Source organism: Prunus persica, chromosome G1 (assembly GCF_000346465.2).
Source record: "Prunus persica cultivar Lovell chromosome G1, Prunus_persica_NCBIv2, whole genome shotgun sequence".
Classification (NCBI taxonomy): domain Eukaryota; kingdom Viridiplantae; phylum Streptophyta; class Magnoliopsida; order Rosales; family Rosaceae; genus Prunus; species Prunus persica.
In genome coordinates, this window is record NC_034009.1 from 28787134 (window position 1) to 28810340 (window position 23207).

The 23207-nt window shown below is 39.0% G+C and overlaps 4 protein-coding genes and 1 pseudogene across 6 annotated transcripts; 3 read left to right on the forward strand and 2 right to left on the reverse strand.

Annotated features, from left to right (window-relative positions):
• Positions 1904-2819, reverse strand: LOC18788155 (annotated as a pseudogene).
• Positions 4412-8478, reverse strand: LOC18791182 (asparagine synthetase domain-containing protein 1). The gene is given in 15 exon segments (XM_007224463.2): positions 4412-4712; positions 4715-4793; positions 4903-4959; positions 5105-5221; positions 5307-5406; positions 5492-5688; positions 5870-5963; positions 6197-6302; positions 6453-6582; positions 6793-6890; positions 7023-7301; positions 7399-7519; positions 7622-7812; positions 7936-8269; positions 8367-8478. Coding segments are annotated over 15 exon segments (2085 nt in total). The 5' UTR covers positions 8460-8478; the 3' UTR covers positions 4412-4623.
• LOC18790934 (cell division control protein 48 homolog B) lies at positions 8617-12574 on the forward strand. Of its 2 annotated transcripts, none has more exons than XM_007226418.2 (12): positions 8617-8930; positions 9016-9060; positions 9175-9230; positions 9397-9546; positions 9729-9833; positions 10185-10284; positions 10493-10777; positions 10851-11020; positions 11172-11300; positions 11461-11548; positions 11677-11754; positions 11955-12574. In XM_007226418.2, the coding sequence occupies exons 1-12, from the start codon at positions 8754-8756 to the stop codon at positions 12246-12248; spliced, it is 1677 nt and encodes a 558-aa protein (XP_007226480.2). In that variant the 5' UTR covers positions 8617-8753; the 3' UTR covers positions 12249-12574. The 2 variants fall into 2 exon arrangements, with proteins under 2 accessions (XP_007226480.2, XP_020410114.1); XM_020554525.1 differs by having other exon boundaries at positions 8732-8936.
• On the forward strand, positions 13026-18241 carry LOC18792827 (pre-mRNA-splicing factor ATP-dependent RNA helicase DEAH10). 2 transcript variants are annotated; one of them, XM_020555136.1, is made up of 14 exons: positions 13033-13231; positions 13313-13359; positions 13448-13528; positions 13654-13870; positions 14160-14568; positions 14825-15028; positions 15218-15378; positions 15624-15809; positions 15978-16209; positions 16606-16802; positions 16963-17097; positions 17240-17253; positions 17418-17438; positions 17621-18241. In XM_020555136.1, exons 1-14 carry the CDS (start codon positions 13140-13142, stop codon positions 17734-17736), a joined length of 2112 nt encoding a protein of 703 aa, XP_020410725.1. In that variant the 5' UTR covers positions 13033-13139; the 3' UTR covers positions 17737-18241. The 2 variants fall into 2 exon arrangements, with proteins under 2 accessions (XP_007226988.1, XP_020410725.1); XM_007226926.2 differs by having other exon boundaries at positions 13026-13231; positions 17240-17438.
• LOC18793332 (putative methylesterase 11, chloroplastic) lies at positions 19085-21576 on the forward strand. The gene is made up of 5 exons (XM_007222962.2): positions 19085-19524; positions 20237-20473; positions 20588-20731; positions 20839-20970; positions 21071-21576. The coding sequence occupies exons 1-5, from the start codon at positions 19141-19143 to the stop codon at positions 21347-21349; spliced, it is 1176 nt and encodes a 391-aa protein (XP_007223024.1). The 5' UTR covers positions 19085-19140; the 3' UTR covers positions 21350-21576.

The window sequence follows — 23207 nt, forward strand, 5'->3', positions numbered from 1 at the left end:
CTTTTGCCATGACAAATGGGTTGCAAAAGGTTGTGGTATTTCCACTCATTGCCATGGCAATCACTATTCACATGAGATATGAGGAGAGGAATTTGTATAGAGTTTTGGTGTGGAAGTGAAGAATATGACTAAGTTTTTATTTTAAAAATTTTTTGAAATTTTTAGCATTTTTTTAGATTTTTGTTGTTGTTACTGACGTCGGCAAACCCATGCTAGAGGTCAGGCTGGCCCAGTTGCGTGGATCCCACAGCTTGCCATGGCCAGCATGGCCCGCTGAAAGCACTTCTATGGACTTGAGCTTTGTCTTGCCCGGGCTGCAATCCACCGCTGGAACTGCTCTTATAGAAACGAATAAAGCTGCAGATGGATTTGTTAATATTGAACAAACTAGGAATAATCAGAGTATGTGGTTCTCTAGTTTTCCGACCAATTTGTACTTTGTCATAAAGACTCAAGGGGGTTGTAGTTGTACTTTTGCATATATGTTTATTATAAAAAGGACTCTTTCTTAAAACCATTACAAGGGGGTGGCAAAAGGCCCATAAAGCAAATGCCACAACTAGGAGAGAAACTCTCATGCAACAGGAATATCACTTTTTGCTATACCTGATCAATAACGCAATGACACGTAGAATAATTTTTCCATGCATCATTGTGTCATTGGCCGCTATCTTTCGTTACAAGTAAGTTTTTTTTGCACAACCAGAATCGCCAGTCACAAGAACCACCACCCAAATCACAACTCCCTAAACCCCCCAACACAAATTTCAATCAAACCAAATAGATCAAATTGATAAAATTATAGTACATTAATTGAGCAATTCCATCTAAATTTACACACACGAAAAAGCTTAGAAGTCAACAAAAATACAGATCCAATAAGCCAAAAAAACCCGAACAAATTAATGTGTTAATGTGAAAAACCAATACTACTTATGCATAACTCGATCACGATCATTCAAAGTGTACCAATTACTCTATAGACTACATCCATTACACCCAAAGAGAAGTGGACCTATATATAAAGAGTCCTAAAACTATTCATCACTATGGTAGTTTTGGAACAATGATTGTAATGCATTGCTTGTAGCTTTGGCTTTATTCTCTCCCTTTTCACTCTTAACTACACAAACCCTAAGGGCTCGTTTGGTACACCTCCCTAACTTGGACTGGCTTGGATAAAAAATTATCCCATGTTTGTTGTCACACGGTTCTAGTTTTAAATGGGATTAATAATCTGGGGCCCACCAAATACACCTTCTTAACTGGGCTTAGTGAGACCCGTCTGTGAAGGGGGGACAAATAATCCCCTCCTCATCGCTCGCGACTTCCTCCCCTCTCCACGCCTTCGTCTTTGCCATTACTTCCCACTCCACCACACATCTCATCACAGCCATCACCTTCCACCTAAGCACACACCTTGTCACAGCCATGGCCTCCAACCCTCATCCATGTCAACTGCTCTCTCTCTCTCTCTCTCTCTGCTACAAAACCCAAATGGATGAAATAAATCAATTAATTCAAATCCCTTTTTCTTTTTATGAAATTGGGAAGAACCTCATAAAACAATAGCTAACCATCAAGCCATTCATCATCAAAGAATCCACCCAGGCAGAAGCCTCCTCATCAAATAAGCAAATTCCCAAATTTAGATTGTGGGTTTGGGCATGTGGCTATTGAAGAGAGAGGAGGGTGAAGAGAGAAATAGTGAAATAGGAAAATGAGAGAATATAAAATTTTCAATTAAGAAGCAGAGAGACAAATAGATTGAGAAGAAGTGGAGAAGGAGAGAGGAGGGAGAAGAAGAAGATGAAGTTGCAGGTTGGAAGAAGAAGATGAAGTCGTAGAGAACAAAAGAAGAAAAGTTAAAAAAAACAGAACAAATAAATCCACTTGCCTTTTTTTTATAATTAAAAATAAAAAAGTCAAAAAATTTAGTCCTAGTCTAATTGGCACCAAACACAGTATAAGTCTTATCCAGTTTATGCCAAGCCAAGCCAATCCAAGACAGTCCCAATATTTAGTCTAGTCCATGACAATCCCGCGTACCAAACGAGCCCTAACAGTTGACGGGGACTTCAAAGTGAATTTAGCATAATCCGTTGGAGCTTCTAAGCCATTTTGATTTCCTCCTCTCTTGCTTGTTGTCAACCAATCTGCCGGCTTGCTAAGCTTTGGCCTCTTGGAGTTATCATCTTCGAACATAATCTTTTGAGTTATGGAATACTACTGATTTCAAGGTTGCTTCATCCTCCTCTTGAATGCTTTTCTCCTTTACCGCAACCTTGTGTTCTCGTTCCAAAGCCTTCCACTTATCATCGTCACTCACATTTGCTTGCATGGACTTCATGGACATCAACTAGCATCGTTGTTCATCTCTCTTTTTGAATCCCGGGTTCTGTTCTCCAAGGATTTCTTGTTATCTCCATTTTCTTCAGCCTCCCTTTTTTTATTCTCCTCATCTAATTCCTTATCCTCATTGCGCCAGGGTTCAAAATTTCGCCTAGCACCGGCCTCCACAACATAGTCTGAATTCTGTGGGTCTGTCCTCATCACGAGCTCAACGGAGCACTTGGGACATTTGAAGTAAAATCTAAGTATTTGTTCCTCAAAATAATTCTCTCCAACGGCATCTTCTTTGCGAGAATTGAATTTGGTGCCTTCGGAGATGTAATTGCCACAAGTATTGCAGCGAATGCTCATGGGAAGCATCATCCACACCTTTTTTTTTGTTGATTCTCGGGCTTCCTCCCTTTGGGCAGCTTCGATGGGTCCAAGTCCCGTGCATGGTACTTGTTCTGAGCCTTATGCCCTACCATCTTCGCTTCTCTTCAAAAATCATAGTTGATGAGATTATCACGTTCCGTTTGGATGATGGAAAATAATTTAGAATTTATATAAAAGTAAGGAATTTAAGAGGAGAAATTGACAATTTCCTTGTTTGGCAACTTAAGCGCGGAACTTATTAAATGAAGCGCGTAAAAAATCTTAGAAATTGGGGTATCAAATTCCCGAGTTTAATTTCCACCAAAATAGACGTCATTTCACAATTTCCATAGTGTCATTTATAAAATTGGACATACATAAATCCAAACACTGAAATGTTCAATTGTCATAAATTGAAATAATGGAAATCTAAATTCCGTCATTTTAGAAGTCTATGTAATTTTCAATTTATTTATCCAAATGGAGGGTGACCCTAAACATAAAAGAGTTACAATAAGAAACAAATCTGAATTACAATAGTACTCATAAGTAATTACAAAAAGCAAGGGAAACTAAAACCCTAAACTCTCAAAAATAGAGCAACAAGAGAATGATCCAAAACCCCTCAGAGAACTTTCATACCTGACTCGGTGCAAACCTTTCAAAAAGTCTCTTAGTGGTGTGCAGAGTGTCCATGGCTTGGTTTGTGCATCCACTTATACAAATAGGAGGAGTGCTCAAGGGATTCGCTAACTATTTCTTTGGGTTCAGTTCACACAAACGAGTATAAAGTTCTCCAGTTCATCAGTGTTGATCCCAGTGGAGAGTGGACTTGGAAAGTGGGATATTGGGTTGTGGAACATATTCACAATAGGTACGGATTCTTCGTGGAGGCCATTGCAGGTAGACCAACACAAGGACCTTTTGGAGTTAGACACTGGAGTGTGTGTCAATGGGGCCTTACATTGGATCCATAAGAAGCAGAAAGTGATAGTGGCATTTGACGTTAGAGAGGAGACATTCAGAGTGTTGCCACTACCCCAAGATTATGCTCAAGTGTTTGATGATTGTGTTGATCAAGATGTGGTTGAGGTGAGGGAATGTGCGGGAGTGTTTGTTGACAAGTCGTGTCGTGGAAACAGGACATGATTGTGTTATGGATTTTGAAGGACTATCAAAACCTTGTGTGGTTTAAGGAGACTATTAACACGATGTTGGGAGGCACATATGGCGGTGGTGGGTGGCTACGTTCAAGTTTTGGGTACAATCCACACAGGTTCATTATCTTAATGGACTTACACCGGGATTTGACGGCGGTCCACTCCAATTGCTTCTTTATGATATAAAGATCGAACCATTTAGAATAATTGATTTTGATCAAGATGATAGTGAGATGATGTGTGATATTAATTTAATTAGTTATGACCCTTAAAATGAGTTGGATAGATGGCTTAATATTATATAAATTGTTAGCTATAAATGTTATATTTCACATTCTCTGCTCCACGAATATGCCTAATTTTTGGCACGGAGAGAGCATATCGTGTGAGGAACAAGGAGCAGGTCCAGCGTGCGTGTTTCACGTTTGAACTTTGAGTAGTGGCCCGGCACTGGCAGGCATTGGCAAACCTCACACGCTCCCTCCCTCCCAACCAATCTGTTTTCTTCAATAATACCACCTATAAAATTTGGTAAGACTGGAAACTAACCGATAAAATATTTTATAATATCTTGGTCAAGTAGAGTTTAGGCTTTAAAATTGGTCAAATAAAGTTTGCAAAGCCATGGTTGCCGCAAAAAAAGGCTCTTTCCACAAACAAAACCAATATAATACAAGGCCAAATTCTCTTTCATACAAAATAATACGACATGTCTGTGTTTAATTAGACGTTTAGAATTTAGAAGAATGAAGAGCAATCAAACGGAGAGGTAAACATGTATCCGACAGCCATTTAGCATCAAATTGTCTCCCACTAAGCCATGTCCAGCTGCTTGTGAATCACTGCGCTTCCCGCAGATGCCTGATTTGCCGCACGGTTACTTCCGTAATTCTTTCGGTTTGATTCCCTTGCAATTCTTGAACCAAACTAAAACATAAAAGCAGAAAATTCAATGACTAAATCTCACCTTCACTTTGCATGCTTAGCCCAAAAAAACAAGGAAGAAAAGCGCGAAAGAAACGGAAAAGATGAACACCTGTATAGCTCTTTTAGGCAGAGCAGCAGCTTCAGACAAACCAAGCAATTCTGCAACCTTTCATAGCACATAAAATAGGAAAGCAATTTAGTGTTTGGTCAACATTCACTGTTTGAGAAACAAGCATTAAAAGCCTGACAGCATCTTCTTCAGTCCACATTAAGTGCACGAGTAGATCAATGGAGAAGTTTTTTTCACTGACCTCTCTCAGAATCTTCTTATCTCCTACCCCACTTGGTTGATCAAGGTTGGTGACCTCCCAGAGTGGAATCCCAAGCAAGATTTTTATAACATCTTCATCCAAGAAAGGAAACCTTGCCTAGCATAAATTAAGACTATATAATCAATACATAATACAAAGTAAGGGGACAATGAATGATGTTCGTTCGAGTTGTTAGCAGTACCTCCTTGCCATTGTCAGCAATGCACCTATCATCTCTCCCAAGGTTTCTTTTCCAAATTCTCTGCATGTCCAATTTCATTTCCTCATGCAGTGCAAGCCAACTGATAGCACATTAGACCTCCAGAATGTGTACCTCAAAGACATACAAATTACAATACTCTACAAGACTGCAATCTATTTGCATACCTGCCATTTCTATATTTTGTTCTGTGCCTACCATAGCCAGCACATTGCTCATCTGCACCTGAACCAACAAGAAGAATCCTAGCCTTGGACTTGTATTTAATGCATTGGCGATCCTCATCATTATAATTGCTATTTTCCTCATACACCCATCCATCACCACCAGCAGCAAGCCATAGAGCTATTCCTATATTCAGGTCCTGCAACACAAAATAACAGATAACTATTCGGAAAACTGTACCTTGGGACATGTTGCATATTTGTGACATCTCAACCGTAATTTAGTCAAACAGGAAAAAAACAATAAGAACATAAATACCAGCAGGAAACATATCCTGCACAAATGTAAACTACACTAGCCCATAGAATGAAATGGGCTACCATGTAAGTGTTGGCAGGATTTATGAGCGACATGACATGCTTTGTTTCAAAGGTCAAGGTTGGCAAATCAGCATCGATCTCAACAAGCTTCCACCTGCATATCCAATCGCATATAGGAAGGAACACCATAAGCATGAAGACACAGATCAAACCATCAAGGACTTTAATACAAAACCAAGTGATACTGAGTATGGGGAACCATAATAGTTCGTTAGAGAGCAGGATAGATTGTATTTTAGCATTTGCCACATTCATAATGCACAAGCATGAATCAAAGAACCAAATTTGGGGCGACAGACAGACTCGAAAGAAAAGTCTAGTGAGTACTTTCTCGTAGGTGCAATTCTTCTTAGTTCGTTCAACCCTGCCTTGGCAGAGATTCTATCAGGAGCAGACCGCCCGTCAAAGCTCACATTAAGTAGATCAATATCATCTGCCAACATAAATTTAAACAGAAAATCAAACCCAGCTAAAGATATCACACAAGGATTTCCCAATGCAATTAGTAAACTTTGAGTATCTTAGCAAACATTGAACATTAAGGCAAAGAGACTGCCGACCTAGCTTATCCAGCTAAACTTACAGCTTGGATCAAGGCACTCATGCAATAATGCTGCAATTATCATAGAATCCAATCCACCAGAAAAAAGAACTGCCACCGGTACAAGTTCGTTTTCCACTACAAGTTCGTTTTCCACATCATGTCTACCTGCCTATTGATTCCAATTAAAAGGGTTCAATATAAATCCCAAAACCTACCAAGCACCCACCAAAACCACAAAAGATAAAACCATATTGATTATGAAACAAGAATCTAAGTCCATGACTTCCAAGATCTTCAGGGGATGTGACCATATTTCTCCTTTTCCTTACACAAATACAACCAGAATTGTAAACAATTCAACGGAATAAGAGTTCCGAACCTGAAAAATTGTGTGCAGTGAAGAGCGACGCATAACAGATTCCTTTAAAGCCATTAAAACGGCCTGTGCTAGCACTGAATTTGAAGCTTGCATAGGTCCTACTCAGTAAAAAAAAAAAAAAAAAGGCACAATGAGAACCTCGGACAACAAAACCTATAATAAAACTAATACTGAAAGCTTAAATTTTTCTGACCATAGATTAGATTATCTTCACCATGGATGATATTAACCTGACTTAGATGGTAATGCATCTGAATTAACTGAGTGCGAATCATGTTTTCTTGTCAGAGTCTTAGAACTGGAAATATGCAACTCTTCAGGTTTGGGTTCAACGGAAGTTCTCTCCCATTTGATCAGTTCTTCTAGGATGGCATTAGTCCATTCATGCTTTTTCACTTCACCAAGAAAAAGCCCATCGAGTTTTGGAGCATCTATAGATATGCTGTATATTCCACATGGAAGCTCTTCCCAAAAACTTAGTTTGGTAGTTCCATTTTCAGCTTCAAAATCTACAGTGCATTGACATTAATCAATGAATGCCGCTTAGGTCTAAGATTTAGAACAACGATTGGGAAGAAAAGTAAAGCTCTATTGAGCAATATGTACCAGAAGAAACAGGTGATACAGACGAAAGCAGAAACCGAGAGTCAGCCACTGTTGGCCAGTGAACAAGAAGACTCCGCCGACCAAATGCATCTCGACCAAACCACAGAGTTTTTGAACTTTCCTATCCATGAAATTACATATACAATTCAGAAACAATCCAAGCAAGATAGATGCTGCGGAAATTTCTAATAAACTAAAAATGAAACTTACCACTCGGAGTTACCTGCCAATAGATGATAGCCCAAGGCCCTTTGATCCTAGAAAGAATATCTGGGACAGATCCTTCACCCATGCCATCAAAATTATTTGTGTTATGCAAATAAGGACTGCAAGACCGGCACTCTCCCAGCAACTGCAGAAGAACTTCACCATCGTTTTCTTCACCACCAATGTCTATTCCCCCAAATATTTCACCTTCAAAAAACAGCATCACAATAGAATCCAAATTTAATATCCAACAGCAATCAAACTTTCTCCTTTTTTTTTTTTTTTTTTTAAAGCAATGCAAAAAACCCAAACTCGAAAACAAAGACCTACCATTATAAACAAGGATATTCTGAGAGGAATTTATCAATGGCTGAACTATAGGGCTTATTCCCCTGAGCTGCAAACTGGCACCAAAGAAGTGTAACTCAGCAGCAGAGCTGGGCATGGTGCTGAACTGACTTTCTGTTTGTCCATTTGCCAAAGAGAAACAATTTCTTTCGTCTTCAGAACAAGACTCCTCCTTTACTTCCTCAATAGAAGACGCAATTTCCCGCTCCGGAAGACAACTTGGGACAGTTGAATGAAGAAGTAGCTTCCAGCTGCCCAAGCTGTCGGGACCCCTCCTTCGTAAAGCGGCTCTGAGGTCGGCAATGGTGAAGACCAGCTGCTCGAGACCAACAAAGTCAGTTTCAGTGAAACGGGTAAGCCAAAAATAGCTTTGATTATTGACCCAAAAACAAAATATGAGAGGGAGGCTTTACTTGCTCAGACTTCGGGACTGGAAATGTAGAATTGATGAGCAGGGACGATAAATCAAAACGAACGCCATGGATGATCAAGGCAATTCCGCACATCTCTCTGGCTCTGTTTGATTGCCAACCCTAAACCTCTGGTAAGGTTTAAGTTAACCACAGACCCGGCCTACCCAAGTTTTCAAGAGAGTTTCTTAACGCCGTAAACAAAAGAGAAAAAGGAAAAAGACACGTCTTGCCCGACACTAAAACCTAAAGGCTCTAATTGTAATTTGCATCACCTCCTCTGCCAGAGGCCACGTCTAGCGCCGTTGAGCGGCGACAGTCACTGCCTCACAATCACAGAGCTTCCTTCTTTCTCAGCTCTGCCTCTCTTTCTGTCTTTCGCGCGTTGAGATGGAAAACCATAGCTTTTGTAGCAGCAGTAAGACCAATACCAACAACGCCAACGTCACAGTGCAATGGAGAGCCGAAGAAGCCATAGCTGGCAACGCTGAAGCTCTCGAAGCTCTCAGAGAACTCATCATCTACCCTCTTCTCTATCCGCGTGAAGGCCAAACTCTCGGTCTCAAAGTACACGTAACAAAAACTCACTTTCTCTTTATTTTCCTACCTTTGCTCTTGTATCTGATTAACTGGTTTCTGGGTTTTCGTTCAGTGGCGTCGAGGTGTGCTTCTCTACGGTCCACCGGGCACCGGAAAGGTATTGAATCATTACTTCCTCTAAGGCTTTCTTTATTTGTTTGCTCATTGTCAAAGTTGCAACCTTGGTTGCAAAGTTTGTATTTGTATAAATTTATTTTCTTTTTCATGTTAGACAAGTTTGGTACGAGCAGTGGTTAAGGAATGTGGTGCACATTTAATTGAGATCAGGTACCCTGTTAATTCTTTAATCTCTGTATTGATCTTTGGGTTCAAATGAAATGATGTCTTTTACAGTGTTGCTCTTTACTTGGATAAGTTATGATCATATTATGTTCTCATGCTTTTGATTTCTTTTATTAAGCTCTGTCTTGTTTTTATGGTATTTTCTGTACAGTCCACATTCTGTTCACAAAGCACATGCTGGAGAAAGTGAGAAATTTTTACGGGAGGCTTTCTCGCAGGCTTCATTGCATAAATCGTCAGGCAAGCCATCAGTTATCTTTATAGATGAAATAGATGCACTCTGTCCTCGCCGTGATTCTAGGTAAAAACCAATGATGCCACAGAGAACTCCAATGTATCCTACCTTAAAAATCTGATCTTTTAACTTTATAAATTTACACCCAAAAAAAAAGCTACTGGTTTATGCTGGCTATTTTCCCTTCAGTTTTCTCCAATCTTTGGGCATTCCCCAGTTAATATGTTTAAGTTATGTTTCAATTGCAGAAGAGAGCAAGATGTTCGCATAGCTTCTCAACTCCTTACGCTGATGGACTACAAGATGTCCTCGGCATCCATACCACAAGTTGTTGTTGTTGCATCCACTAACAGGTAATTTTTTTTTTTTCAATCTCCTAGAATTTATGATGTGATTGTATCTGGTTATTAACCAGTTGATAATGTGTAGGCATTTCTACAAAATTCGATTGTTTGATGAGTGCTATGATCTGTTAGTTTGGTCATGGTTTTGAACTTTCTGATACTCTGTCCTCGTAAAGTTTTATGCATTATGTTCATCTCATTGCCAGTTAGCTAATTTGCAGAAGAGCTCATGGCTTTCTCATTGTTATTAATATTCTATTTGGCACATATGTAGGTTTTGTTACTTAAGACCATTCATTTAGTTCTTGTATATAATTCCATATTATATTCTAAATGGATTAATATTTGTTACGTACAAAGAGCTGAAGCAATCGATCCAGCACTAAGAAGATTTGGGCGTTTTGATGTTGAAATTGAAGTTACTCCACCTACTGAAGAAGAACGCATTCAAATTCTCAAGGTGAGAGTGATGCTTAAAATATTTTTTTAAGCGAGAATTCGGGATTACTTTTTTTTTTTTTTTTTTGGTAACGTTGATCAACTTATCATATTGCTCAAATTGCCAACATTATTCCTTTTAAACGTCCAGTTGTTGTTCAGATAGTTTAATAGAAATTCAAGAAATATGAGTGTAAGATACACTTATAACTATGCTTATGATTGCTCAGCTCTACACAAGAAAGCTTCATTTGGATTCCAACGTTGACCTCCAAGCTATAGCTGCATCTTGCAATGGATTTGTTGGGGCTGACCTGGAAGCTTTATGTCGTGAGGCTGTTATGCCTGCAATTAAAAGAAACTTAGGGGCAAATAAAGATGCTGGTGTGTTTAGCTTAACAACAGAAGACTGGAAGCATGCAAGGTCTGTGGTTAGCCCAAGTATAACAAGAGGTGTTACGGTGGAAATCCCCAAAGTGACTTGGGAAGATATAGGAGGATTAAAAGATTTGAAGGTGTGTAAAGTTTTGTGTTTATCTTAGTCTGAACTCTCACAATACTAATTATACCTCACCTTCTCATTGACAGAAAAAGCTCCAGCAAGCCGTTGAGTGGCCTATTAAACATCCTTCAGCGTTTACAAGGCTGGGAATATCACCCATGCGTGGAATTCTTCTCTATGGTCCTCCAGGATGTTCAAAAACCACCCTTGCTAAAGCTGCTGCACATGCTGCCCAAGCTTCTTTTTTTTCTTTGAGGTTTGAACCTCTTTCTTAGATTGAAAAGTTTGATCCACTTATTTAGAAAGAAGCTGCTCACCTTAAAGGCCATTGAAACTTTTACAATTATAATTAGTCTATTTGACAAAGTAGAAGAGTTGCATGCCTGAATTCATAAACTTTGAATCAGTGGTGCAGAATTGTTTTCAATGTATGTTGGAGAGGGTGAAGCTTTGCTGCGCAATACCTTTCGGAGAGCTCGCCTAGCAGCACCCAGCATAATACTCTTTGATGAGGCAGATGTTGTTGGTGCCAAAAGGTTAGTAACTTAGTATGTTGCAGTTATAGGATTAATCTGCACATTGATGATTTGTTATTTTGTGTATTGGAAAAAGTACACTTAATCTAATGAAAATTCCATGATGAGCTTCTACTTACATACAAGTCTCATAACTTTTTTGTTTAACTTAAATCGGCAGAGGTGGGAGTTCAAGCAACAGCAGTACCGTTGGAGAAAGGCTTCTATCTACTTTGCTGACTGAAATGGATGGTTTAGAAGAGGCCAAGGTAAGCACTATATCCCATTAAATTCTTTTACTTCTGCAATCATTTTAAAATCAATTTGTGATACGTATCCATGCTGCGTTAGTTCTCATTTCCTGTGGCTTTAAATTGTACTCTCCTTTGGTTTTCAGGGAGTCTTTGTTTTGGCTGCTACGAATCGTCCTCATGCAATTGATGTTGCATTAGTTCGCCCAGGACGCTTTGATTTGGTAAGAAGTTTGTTCTATCATGTGACTATGCCATGTTATGTGTCACTTATTTTTTTCCAGTTTTTTTCTTTTCGTTCTTGTTGTGGTTGAGGTCCTTTCTCTTGGTCTGGTTGTCGAGGTGTGAGACAAAATTCTAGAAAACAAAATTTGGCATGGTGTCAAAGAGATAAGTTAACTCTGTTATGTTTTGGAAATTCTAGGCGCTCTTTGTACAACCACCAGATTTAGAAGGTCGATATGAGATACTTCAGGTACATACTCGTAACATGAGCGTAGGAGATGATGTTGATCTCAAACAAATAGCAAAAGATACTGAGCTATTCACAGGAGCCGAGCTGGAGGGTCTATGTAGGGAAGCTGGAATAGTGGCTCTGAGGGAAGACATATCTGCCACAGTTGTGTGCCATCGCCATTTCCAGACTGCAAAAGATTCTTTAAAGCCGGCATTAACCAAAGCCGACGTGGATTCATATTTGGCATTTAGTACTCATTAGAATCAAGTGCAGAACATGACAAGTGCAGAAGGACTTCTTATGCGCAAATGCAAAACAAACCCAGCCCAGCATATACTATCCAGTAGCTACTACCTGGAAGAGTTAGGTTTAATTAACTGCTATGTACATCATTGGTTATTTGATACTGCTGTCCTCAGCTTTAATTTTCTTAGCTTTTGAGAATATTGTCTCCATTTGTTTCCTACCCCAAAAAGAAGGCTCTGATGAACTGAATGTATATATATATATATAGGTGAGTTAGGTTTATTTTGTAATTCTATATGTACCTTGCAATATCAATGTTCGATGATTGCCAATCTGTTATGAAAAAGGTTTTGGTGTTTAATTATAATTATTCCTGACTGACAGGATCCTTTTTAGAGAAGCCCAATTTCTGAAAGACAATTTGGGTGAGATAAAAGGTCAATGAGAACGACCAAATAATCTTTTCAAATGAATCTTCATAATTTGTTTCATTTTATTTTCTGTGAAATAAATATTTCGTGATGAAAATAGTATTTTTGGGACAATATATTCTTCATACCTCAGCCGTTTAGGACCATATCATTTTTTTCAATACAACCTATCGTCTAAATTACTCTAAATTAATTTTATTTTATTTTATTAACTCCGAGTAATAAACTTTAGAAATATTTTTAGCAGATGTGGATATACTGATGGAATTCTCGAATGTTTTTAAAAGCCCATAAATTGATTATTATTGGGCCATCCCACCCCACTAAAATAAAATTTTACACTTCACGTTACTAAACCGGTAAAACCCTTCGACCAAAAGATTAACGGTTACAGTAAAACCCCAGCCCTCTTCTTTCTTTCTTCTTATTCGGTTCTGCAACTTCACCGATTTTCCACAACTCCTTCTGAGCTTCAATGGCTCAAGGTCAAGGACGGCTGAACAGCTCTACCAAAAGCCCGAAAGGAAACTTGTCCGATGGTAATCGCAAGCTTGATGCCTTTTCCAAGTAAGCACCTTTTAGCTTCTTACTTTCTGTTTGGTTGCTCAGAAACTCAGGACATGCTAAAAATGTGCGATTTTGTTTTAGGAGGCAAACGCTTGCGCAGCACAGGAAGTCTCTTCCAATCGCTTCTGGTACTGAGACTACTTGCTTTAAATAATCGTTCTGTTTACGTTTTTTGTTTATTTTAGGAATGTAATATTGGTGTTGTTTAATTACCAGTGGATAAACGACTGGTTGAGGAGGTTCAGAAGCACGATACTTTGATTATTGTTGGTGAAACTGGAAGCGGAAAAACAACACGTATGCTCTTTTTTTCTTTTTCCTTTTATTTTTGTAGCATGTTAGGTATTTTGTGCAAAGTATTTTGAAGTTCTGAGCTTGCAACTTGATGTTGTTTTCCCTATGGTATTTTTTTTTCCCCTTAGAATTACCTCAGTTTTTGTACAATGCTGGGTTTTGCGGGGATGGGAAACTCATTGGGATAACTCAACCCAGGCGTGTGGCTGCCGTGACTGTGGCAAAACGGGTTGCTGAGGAATGTGGCGTAAATTTGGGTGAAAAGGTTGGTTACTCCATCAGATTTGAGGACATGACCTCTAGTTCGACAAGGATCAAGTACATGACAGATGGATTGCTACTGAGGTAAAACCTATTTATAACTTTGTTAGGCGTTATGTTTGCTCTCTAGCATTTTTCATCTAGAAGCTTCATGAACATACTTTACAATCAATTATGGCATATGTAGAGACGGTTCTCAGCAAGAAATTTGCTTTCTGGTTGGTGTGTGAAACCATTTTGGAGTCCGTCTAGAGTAAATTAATGTGGTTGATACTTGATATGTGTGCATATCAAGCTTTTTCATAATTCACGAATGTCCTCCAGTCTCTCTCTTCTCAGGTCTGAACTTATGTAATGGTTGGTGCACTTTCAGGGAAGCACTGTTGGATCCACATCTCTCTAGGTATTCAGTCATAATTGTTGATGAAGCTCATGAGAGAACTGTCCACACTGATGTGTTGCTAGGATTGCTAAAAAGCGTACAAGATGCAAGGTCAAAATCCCTCAATAACCTCCAAAATACTAAAAACAAGAAAACAAATAATGACATACAATTGAAAGAAAACGGTGCTCAGGGCCTCAATTTTCTCAAGCAATACCAAGGAAGGACCCCGTTGAAGTTAATTATCATGTCTGCTAGCTTGGATGCACGAATTTTCTCCGAGTACTTCAGTGGTGCCAGAGCTGTTCACATCCAAGGGCGACAGTTTCCTGTGGATATATTTTATACTCTTCATGTTGAAAATGATTATCTAGATGCTTCGTTAGCCACCATATTTCAGGTATTTAGTGCTCTTTGTCAGTATTTGTGTCAAGCAAAACTTTTCTTGCAAGTTGCAAGTCTGTTTGAGTTTCTATGAGTGAGTAGAGTTCATTTGCTTTTGCTATGGATGATAGCCCCTTTAGCCTGTGGCATGCACAGAATATGCTCAGTATAGCTTATGAATCTATTTTGAGCACTTTAACCAGAAAATAGACCTTAAATGGTGATTCCTAAATAACACACGTGTTCTTATATACGTATGTATGTGTTATTAGATTCATCTGGAGGAGGGCCCTGGTGATATACTTGTATTCTTGACGGGTCAAGAAGAAATCGAATCTGTAGAAAGACTTGTCAAAGAAAGACTTAAACAGTTACCAGAAAACAGTAAAAAACTAGTGGCTGTTTCTATATTCTCATCTCTTCCTTCAGAACAGCAAATGCGAGTTTTTGCACCAGCCCCTCCTGGATTTCGTAAGGTAACTTAATGATGTTCATTAGCTTAGACATTTATCCTATATGAATAGGAAGCATGAAGATGTATTGTGATTGTTGCATAACAAATTGTTTAGTGTAGAGCAATACATATTTTTGGAAATAGGTTTATGATATATATTCATCAGTGTATTCATTTCTTTCTATCTAATCGTGTTACATTGTTCTGTTAGGTAATATTGGCAACGAATATTGCTGAGACATCAGTGACAATATCTGGAATAAAGTACGTTATAGATCCTGGGTTAGTAAAAGCACGTTACTATGACCCAAACAAAGGGTTGGAATCTTTGGTTGTTGTTCCAATTTCAAAAGCACAAGCTCTTCAAAGGAGGTAGGCATGGCTGGCCAGTTTTGGGGGATCTAACAAGAATTCTTTAAATACAAATATCATTTTAGAGATAATAAAGTTATTCAATTTACGTTTATTGTTATACAAACTGTTAGAATTCTTTGGAAACTCACTGTTGTGAACACTTTTAAACAGTGTAGTATCATATCGTTTAGTTGATGACCCTGATACTTGAACTGATGCTTAAGAACAGATAACTTTTTATGATACATAATTTTATTGTGCAGTGGGCGTGCAGGGCGAGAAGGACCAGGGAAGTGCTTCCGCCTCTACCAAGAGGATCAATTTGGGAAATTTGAGGATTCAACAAAGCCAGAGATCAAGCGGTGCAACCTCTCTAATATCATTTTGCAACTTAAGGCCCTGGGTGTTGATGATATCAGTGGATTTGACTTCATAGAAAAGCCTACAAGGTAAGATTTTGGATAGGTTTTGTCTTTTGTTTCTTTTTAATGATGAGAAAGCAAATGGCTGCTTTAATTGATTTTTGTCAAGCAGTTGGTTTAGTTCTTCTAATAAATATTGATTTATTATCTATCAAAGAAATTTATCATACATGAATCTATTACGCATTTGAACAGGTCGGCTATTGTCAAATCACTAGAGCAATTGTTCCTGCTGGGTGCTTTAACAGATGACTGTAAATTATCAAATCCAGTTGGACGCCAAATGGCTTGCCTTCCCTTAGACCCAATTTATTCAAAAGCTCTAATCCTAGCGAGTGAATTCAATTGCCTGGAAGAGATGCTGATAACTGTTGCAATGCTCTCAGTAGAATCTATATTTTATAGTCCCCGTGACAAAAAAGAAGAGGTACTTGTGTATGATTCATTACCTTTTTGTCCTTGTTAATTTCTCATAGGTTATATAGATGGAAAGTATAATAGAAGTGAGTTGATGAGTTGTTTGTCAAAATATCTTTTTCGCATAAGGGTGATGGTAAGCCGTTTGATTGAATGAGTAGAAGTAGAAAAGTCAAGCATGGATATTATGGGGGGTCATTTGGTGAATGGTGTAATGCAATGGTGGATTAACATTCCATTCTTGAGTTTTCATTCTCCATTTCCATTATGATCTCACAATATGGTGAACTCTTGGTCTTAATCCTGTTGCTTTAGTAATATGAATAAAACTATACTATTATCTCTTTTTATGATCTCACAATATTACTTTAACTTAAAAGCGCTATATATTTCTTCCTGTTGGCAGTCGAGAACTACAAAGAAATCCTTTGCAAGTCCAGAGGGAGACCATCTCACTTTGGTTAATGTATATAGAGCGTCCAATGAGTTCTTGGAAAAGAGATCAGGTCTTAGTAAAGAGAAGCGTGAAAAAGCTTTCCGAAAATGGTGCAAGGAAAATTTCATTGATAGTCGCTCCCTGAGGCATGCTCGTGACATTCACAGGTTGGCTATTTCAATTCCTTGTTGAGCTATGGACATGTTTCAGCTGGTCTCACACAGTCGCACTAGGTTTTTTTGCACCCTTATGGAAGATCAGCGCGTCTATTAATGGTGTAGATCCAATAAATTAGCTTCTCTAAATTTAATAGGTGTTTTTTTGCAGCCAAATTCGACGAAATGTTGAACAAATGGGTCTTCGTGTTGCCTCTTGTGGTGACGACGTGCTTCAGTTTTGCAGATGCCTTGCAGCTTCTTTCTTCCTCAATGCAGCTTTAAAGCAGCCTGAGGGATCATACAGGTCTTGATCTTACCTTGACATGTTTTGAAATTTTTTTGGCTGGTTTCTTTAGGTTCCAAAAGTTGCACCCTTTTTTTGTGTATTATTTAATTCTCTCTTTTTGTCATGCTCGACCTCACACATTTACCTAACCAAATGACAGGGCTTTAGCAAACGGTGAGATAGTGTCGATCCACCCATCTTCAGTGTTTTTCAAGAACAAACCAGAGTGCCTAATTTTCAATGAACTAGTCGAAACTAATCGTAAATACATCCGCAACACAACTAAGATCGATTATTTGTGGTTAACTGAGCTTGCTCCTCAATTCTATGCCGTGCAGAATTAAATGTACTGCGGAGAGGTATGCTTATTGGATTATTTGGGAATGCTGTTGTTGGATTCATTATCTGTAAACCTCCAGTTCTAATCTTCTTCTCTTCGGTCTTGGCTATAGATGATATAGGTAGTATATAACCTTAAGGCCTTGTTTGTTAGGGAGGACTAGACTGGACTAAGTTCTTACAAGTACCATGTTACATGCAGGTATGAACAAGATACTTTCCACCTTGGATGTAATGTCATATAACTTGTTTGAAAGCTCTACTCTGGCTCTCCTATTTCGATGCCTGATCCTGACATGCAACAAGGACAGTGGTTAAAGGACTGGTGACCTTGATGTCTGATTCTGGCATAACTAGTTACTGTTTTATGTTGAGAGAAGCGACTTGATGATGAGAGTTACTCGAAATATGGACCTTGGTGATGATGTGTTTTGAGGGTCCATCTGTTGCCTGCTTGAACTAGAAGATTTTTGAAAAGCTTCTTAATCGTGTCCAGCCATTGATATACACAACTAGGAGCATTTGGAAGAAAGAAAATCCTGTAATGGCTTCACGATTGCAATACGACGTGAAGCACTTTTGCTTATGTTTAGAAAACAAGCTGCTACAGCTAGGCATCTAATCTAACTAAATCCAAGTTGGATGCGGGTTATTTTCTCTGGGATTTCTACTTTGTTTCAGTGAGAATACAATTAACTGTTGATGATATAGATGGGGTAATGATATAGCCTTGTACCAAGTCAGGAGGAATCCGTACACTGATAAATCCAATACATTTATTCTCAGTTATGCATCGTTTCTTTAATAGAACTCTGTTATCTTATGTGTTAAGTATTATTGATTTTTGAATTTTTGTACGGTCAATGAGGCTACTACAAAGTATTTACTCATGGGTGGGACAAACTCTTTTATTCTGGTTCACGGTTGGGTCAATCATGTGAGTTTGGTCTGAACTTTCGAGTATCCAACATGGGAGTTTGACTTGAGTTGGAAGAATCCAAAAACAAAGAAATTTGAAAAGTCAAGCAAACAGAGGCCCGGAAACAACAATAAATAAAAGAAAAGTCTTCATTCAACTATCACGAGCAAATATGAGGGGCTTTTCTAAGAGCAATGTCAGCGGTAAATAGGTAGAGTTGCTCTGATTTGTACAAATTATACAAGGATTTCTTGTTGAAATAATTAAAAGCATTTATTGTTGCATTTTAAGTTTTAGATTCGATTTCCTCCGGCTGTGTATCAAAATAAAACTTGTACAAACCATTATGATCGCTCCTAATCTAACAAATTATAAACAATGTGATTGGCCCCTCTGGCTATGGGACTTTCGGAAGCTGACCATTTGGTCAAAATAAATGGCTAGACAGAAGAAGAAGAAAACAAAAAGAATAAATTCTTCTGTTTTGCTTTTTAACAAGGGAATTGAATTAACCCCACTCCAATCAATCCTCTGATTTCAAAGCGCTTTTCTTTGACTTTAATAAATTACACAAAAGTTCCATTTGTATATTTGAAACACAAACCCTTTTGTAATTTTTTCTTCTCTCTCTCGTTTTCCACATTAAACCTCTTGTAGCTAGTTTTTTAATACTAGCTACAACAACAACAACAACTTGGTCAAACTTTGTGTTTCCTCTATCTACTACATTAGCATTCCCATCACATTAATAATGCTTCATATTCTGACTCTGATGCTCTCTCTCATTCTCTGAAAGCAAGAAAATGGGGAACTCATTGGTATGTTTCTCACCATCACACAAGAAACCCAACAACAACAACAACTTCAACAGAGAGCCGTCCAAACGCTCACCATACTCTTCACCTTTCTTGTCCTCCATTGCTAGCACTAGAAGATCAAACGGTTCAAGCAAGAAGAAAGAGATGCTTGCGGATGATTTGCTGCTTCAACAGCAAGCAATAGAGGCTGTTCTGCTGTTCCAGAACCACCAGAAGAACGCTTCATCGATACCGCTTAACCGATCCACTTCCGTGGTTTATCCCTCTCCTGGCCAACAGAATCAGAGCTTTACAAAAAGCTCCAGCTCTAGGCAACGTTTGCGTTCGGATGCTGTCAGCTTTCAGCCCCTAGAGCTTGTTGATAAGCAGGTTTGAACATGTTTGCATATGCACTTAGCCTCATCCAAAGTTATTTCATTCTCATTCATATAAGGATTTTGGGAAACTAATGACTGGTAAATTATTTTCTCTGTTTATAGCAATCTACACTCATATCAAGAATCATATGATCCAAATTTAAGGCTGGGAATTGGAATACTAGCAATTAAAGTCTCCTCTCTCTCTCTCTCTCTCTCTCTCTCTCTCTCTCTCTCTGAATGAACCTTTAGGAACAGTGTACTGAGTTGGTCAACGCCGTGGACCAATTCTTGGAGCAATATTTTTTTTTTGGGTCTGATTCTTGGAGCATTTGCAGTACGGCTTAGTTAGGCAGAACCGTACGTTAACTGGGTTATACTATTTAAACTACATTATGTCACCTTCCATGACATGTTTTGTTTTGTGCTAGTTTTGCATTTGCTGTAAACTACATTTTGGCATCATGTTTGGTCTTGTTGGACGGTTGAATATTTCAGCTTCTGAGGATTGGTTAAATAAGTTTGATCAGTTCCAAGCTTGCGTCCAAAATTCCACATTGGATGCTGCAAATATCTTTACCTAAGATATGACATCTCATAGTTTAACTACAGAGCAACAACATTTGACTCTGCATATTTTCATATTTTCAAACAAAATAAGTCTTCTTTTTTTGGCTCAATTGCCTTGACAGTTTTGAACTTATATAAGTTTATTTCATTTATAGGATGTAAAGACTGATGGTCTGGAAACCAATCATTTCATCCTTGTTCATGGAGGTGGCTTTGGTGCTTGGTGTTGGTATAAAAGCATGACACTTTTAGAAGAAAGTGGGTTCAAAGTTGATGCAGTTGACTTGACAGGTTCTGGAGTTCACTCCTTCGATACCAACAGCATTACAAGTCTTGCACAATATGTAAAGCCACTCACTGACATCCTTGAGAAACTTGGGGATGGGAAGAAGGTTTCTGCTCTCTCTCTCTCTCTCTCTCTCTCTGTGACTCTGTGATATGAATATGATAGATGATTAATTTTAATGTACTAGGAAATAAATTTTTTTTTATCCTCTAAAATGCAGGTAATTCTGGTTGGACATGACTTTGGTGGCACATGTATCTCATATGTAATGGAGTTGTTTCCATCAAAAATTGCAAAAGCCATATTCATTTCTGCAGCAATGTTAGCTAGTGGGCAAAGTGCTCTCAATCTGTTTGCTCAACAGGTAGGGGGAAAGTAGATAAGAGAAAACAGCACAACAATTATAATTGCATTCAAGTATTTTATGTTCCTCTTCTTCATAAATTGAACTAGTTTATCGTGTTAATGCAGACGGGGTCGAATGATCTGATGCGACAGGCTCAGATTTTCTTGTATGCCAATGGGAAGGATCAACCTCCAACAGCCATTAATCTTGACAAAAAATTGGCTGAAGACTTATTGTTCAATCAAAGTCCTGCAAAGGTATATATAGCTTATAGCATGGCGTGATCTGCTTTCAAAAAATGTCACAATTTATTCAGTGTTGATATTGAAGCTTTTATTTATGTTCCTTCCAAACCAGGATGTTGCATTAGCATCAGTGTCCATGAGGCCAATCCCTTTTGCACCAGTGACAGAGAAGCTCTCTCTTTCCGGCACGAATTACGGCTCTGTCAGGCGGTTCTTCATAGTCACTCAAGAAGATCATGCCATAAGCGTTCCTCTACAGGAGACCATGATCGAATTAAACCCTCCGGAACAAGTTTTCCGGCTTAAGGGCTCTGATCATGCACCTTTCTTCTCAAGGCCACAGGCTTTGCACAGGATATTAGTAGAGATATCCCAGATTCCTCCAATTTAGGCATGAGCTGAGCTGCCATTACACCAGATATAGCATGTTCAACAATGCAGCACATAATAAGTCAAGTGTTCAGTGTATTGAGGTTTATTTTCCTGTCACCGCATATAGAAAGTGTACATATATTTTTGTGTGCTTCACTTCTGTACATCCAGCTAATATTTATAACAGCAAAAATATTTATGGTAAATTACTTGAAAACAAGGGGTAGCTTAGAAGCATCATGTGAATTTTATGTTTTGGCAGGCTTAGGTTTAAATTTGCCCAATCAGTAACAGATAATTTTTTGGCCTATTTACGTGTATGGTAAGTTGGTAAGTTGGTAACTATGGTTTACACATGATGCATGGCCTACAAATGGAATGTGCCAGCAGGTGGATTACATCAAATGCCTCACTGGCATAACATTTTATCCCAATTACTTACCTAAGGATTAAAATACTCCCAAAAATGGAAAGAATACCCTGTATTGTATTGTATTGTATATCAACACATTATTATTGGTGGTGGTTTGGTTTAAAACTTTAAATACATTTGAACTTATTCGTATTATATTTTTAAAATTTTAAAATAAAATAAAAATCTTAAGTTTCCCTCCCTATATGCAACTCAAAAGTAATTAGGACTGAATTATTTATCTATCTATATATAAAGTAAAAGACAGAGTGTAATGACCCAAACTTAAAATTCATTTATAATTAGTAATTTATTATGCGGAAAGACAATTTTGCCCTTGGACTAAATTATGAACAAAAAGTTGACTTTTTGACCGAAAAGGAATTTGACAATTCCACATACACCGTTGCGTAGAGCACGACGACACGAGTTCATAGACACGAAGTGAACTCGAATCGGAGCTTTAACGAAGAAAATACGAGTAAAATATCACGAGGGGCAAAATGGTAATTTAAAAAATTAGATTTTGTATAAAAAACCTCAGCTTTCTCTCTCTCTCTCTCTCTCTCTCTTTCTCTCTCCCCGCGAGTCCTCCTCCTTCTCTGGTTTTTCTTCTGTTCGACGCCCTCCAGATTTCAGAACCACCACTACCGGCCACCACAATCCCCAACACCGGTACCAACCTGACCGGCCCGACCCCGCCGTCACGTCGCAGCTCACTCCTGCCGCGAGCCGCTAGCCAGTTGTAAGATCCCACATCGACCAACGGAGAGGGGGTGATGTGCCTTATATGTGCACACCCGCATCCATCTAGCACAAGGTCTTTTGGGAGCTCACTGGCTTCGGAGTCATGGGAACTCCGAAGTTAAGCGAGTTGGGAGCTAGAGCAATTCTAGGATGGGTGACCCACTGGGAAGTTGCTCGTGAGCTCCCATAAACAAAACCGTGAGGGCAGAGGGGGACGCTCAAAGCGGACAATATCGTGTTACGGCGGAGCAAATCCCGGGATGTGACAATTTGGTATCAGAGCAACTCTGCCGTGTGGTGTGAGTGTGCCGACGAGGACGTCGGGCCCTTAAGGGGGGTGAATTGTAAGATCCCATATCGACCAACGGAGAGGGGGTGATGTGCCTTATATGTGCACACCCGCATCCATCTAGCACGAGGCCTTTTGGGAGCTCACTGGCTTCAGAGTCATGGGAACTCCGAAGTTAAGCGAGTTGGGGGCTAGAGCAATTCCAAGATGGGTGACCCACTAGGAAGTTGCTCGTGAGCTCCCAGAAACAAAACCGTGAGGGCAGAGGAGGCGCCCAAAGCGGACAATATCGTTCTACGGCGGAGCAGATCCCGGGATGTGACACCAATCGCCGGAAACGGCAGAAATTCTGCCGATTTTGTCAAAACTTCAACCCGTTCGTTCTCCTTCAATTCTCCTCCAAATTTGTCGAGTAAGGTATGGATTTCT

What these genes read in the sequence shown, in the direction of transcription:
- LOC18792827 (XM_007226926.2), top strand. Translation starts at nt 13,140, where the DNA reads ATGGCTCAAGGTCAAGGACGGCTGAACAGCTCTACCAAAAGCCCGAAA. An exon ending in ACAGATGGATTGCTACTGAG is followed by an intron (nt 13,871 to 14,159) that starts GTAAAACCTATT and finishes GTGCACTTTCAG; the next exon opens with GGAAGCACTGTTGGATCCAC. An exon ending in CGTTAGCCACCATATTTCAG is followed by an intron (nt 14,569 to 14,824) that starts GTATTTAGTGCT and finishes ATGTGTTATTAG; the next exon opens with ATTCATCTGGAGGAGGGCCC.
- LOC18793332 (XM_007222962.2), top strand. Translation starts at nt 19,141, where the DNA reads ATGGGGAACTCATTGGTATGTTTCTCACCATCACACAAGAAACCCAAC. An exon ending in TCAATCTGTTTGCTCAACAG is followed by an intron (nt 20,732 to 20,838) that starts GTAGGGGGAAAG and finishes GTGTTAATGCAG; the next exon opens with ACGGGGTCGAATGATCTGAT. An exon ending in TCAATCAAAGTCCTGCAAAG is followed by an intron (nt 20,971 to 21,070) that starts GTATATATAGCT and finishes CTTCCAAACCAG; the next exon opens with GATGTTGCATTAGCATCAGT.
- LOC18790934 (XM_020554525.1), top strand. Translation starts at nt 8,754, where the DNA reads ATGGAAAACCATAGCTTTTGTAGCAGCAGTAAGACCAATACCAACAAC. An exon ending in GCACATTTAATTGAGATCAG is followed by an intron (nt 9,231 to 9,396) that starts GTACCCTGTTAA and finishes TTTTCTGTACAG; the next exon opens with TCCACATTCTGTTCACAAAG. An exon ending in ATGGTTTAGAAGAGGCCAAG is followed by an intron (nt 11,549 to 11,676) that starts GTAAGCACTATA and finishes TTTGGTTTTCAG; the next exon opens with GGAGTCTTTGTTTTGGCTGC.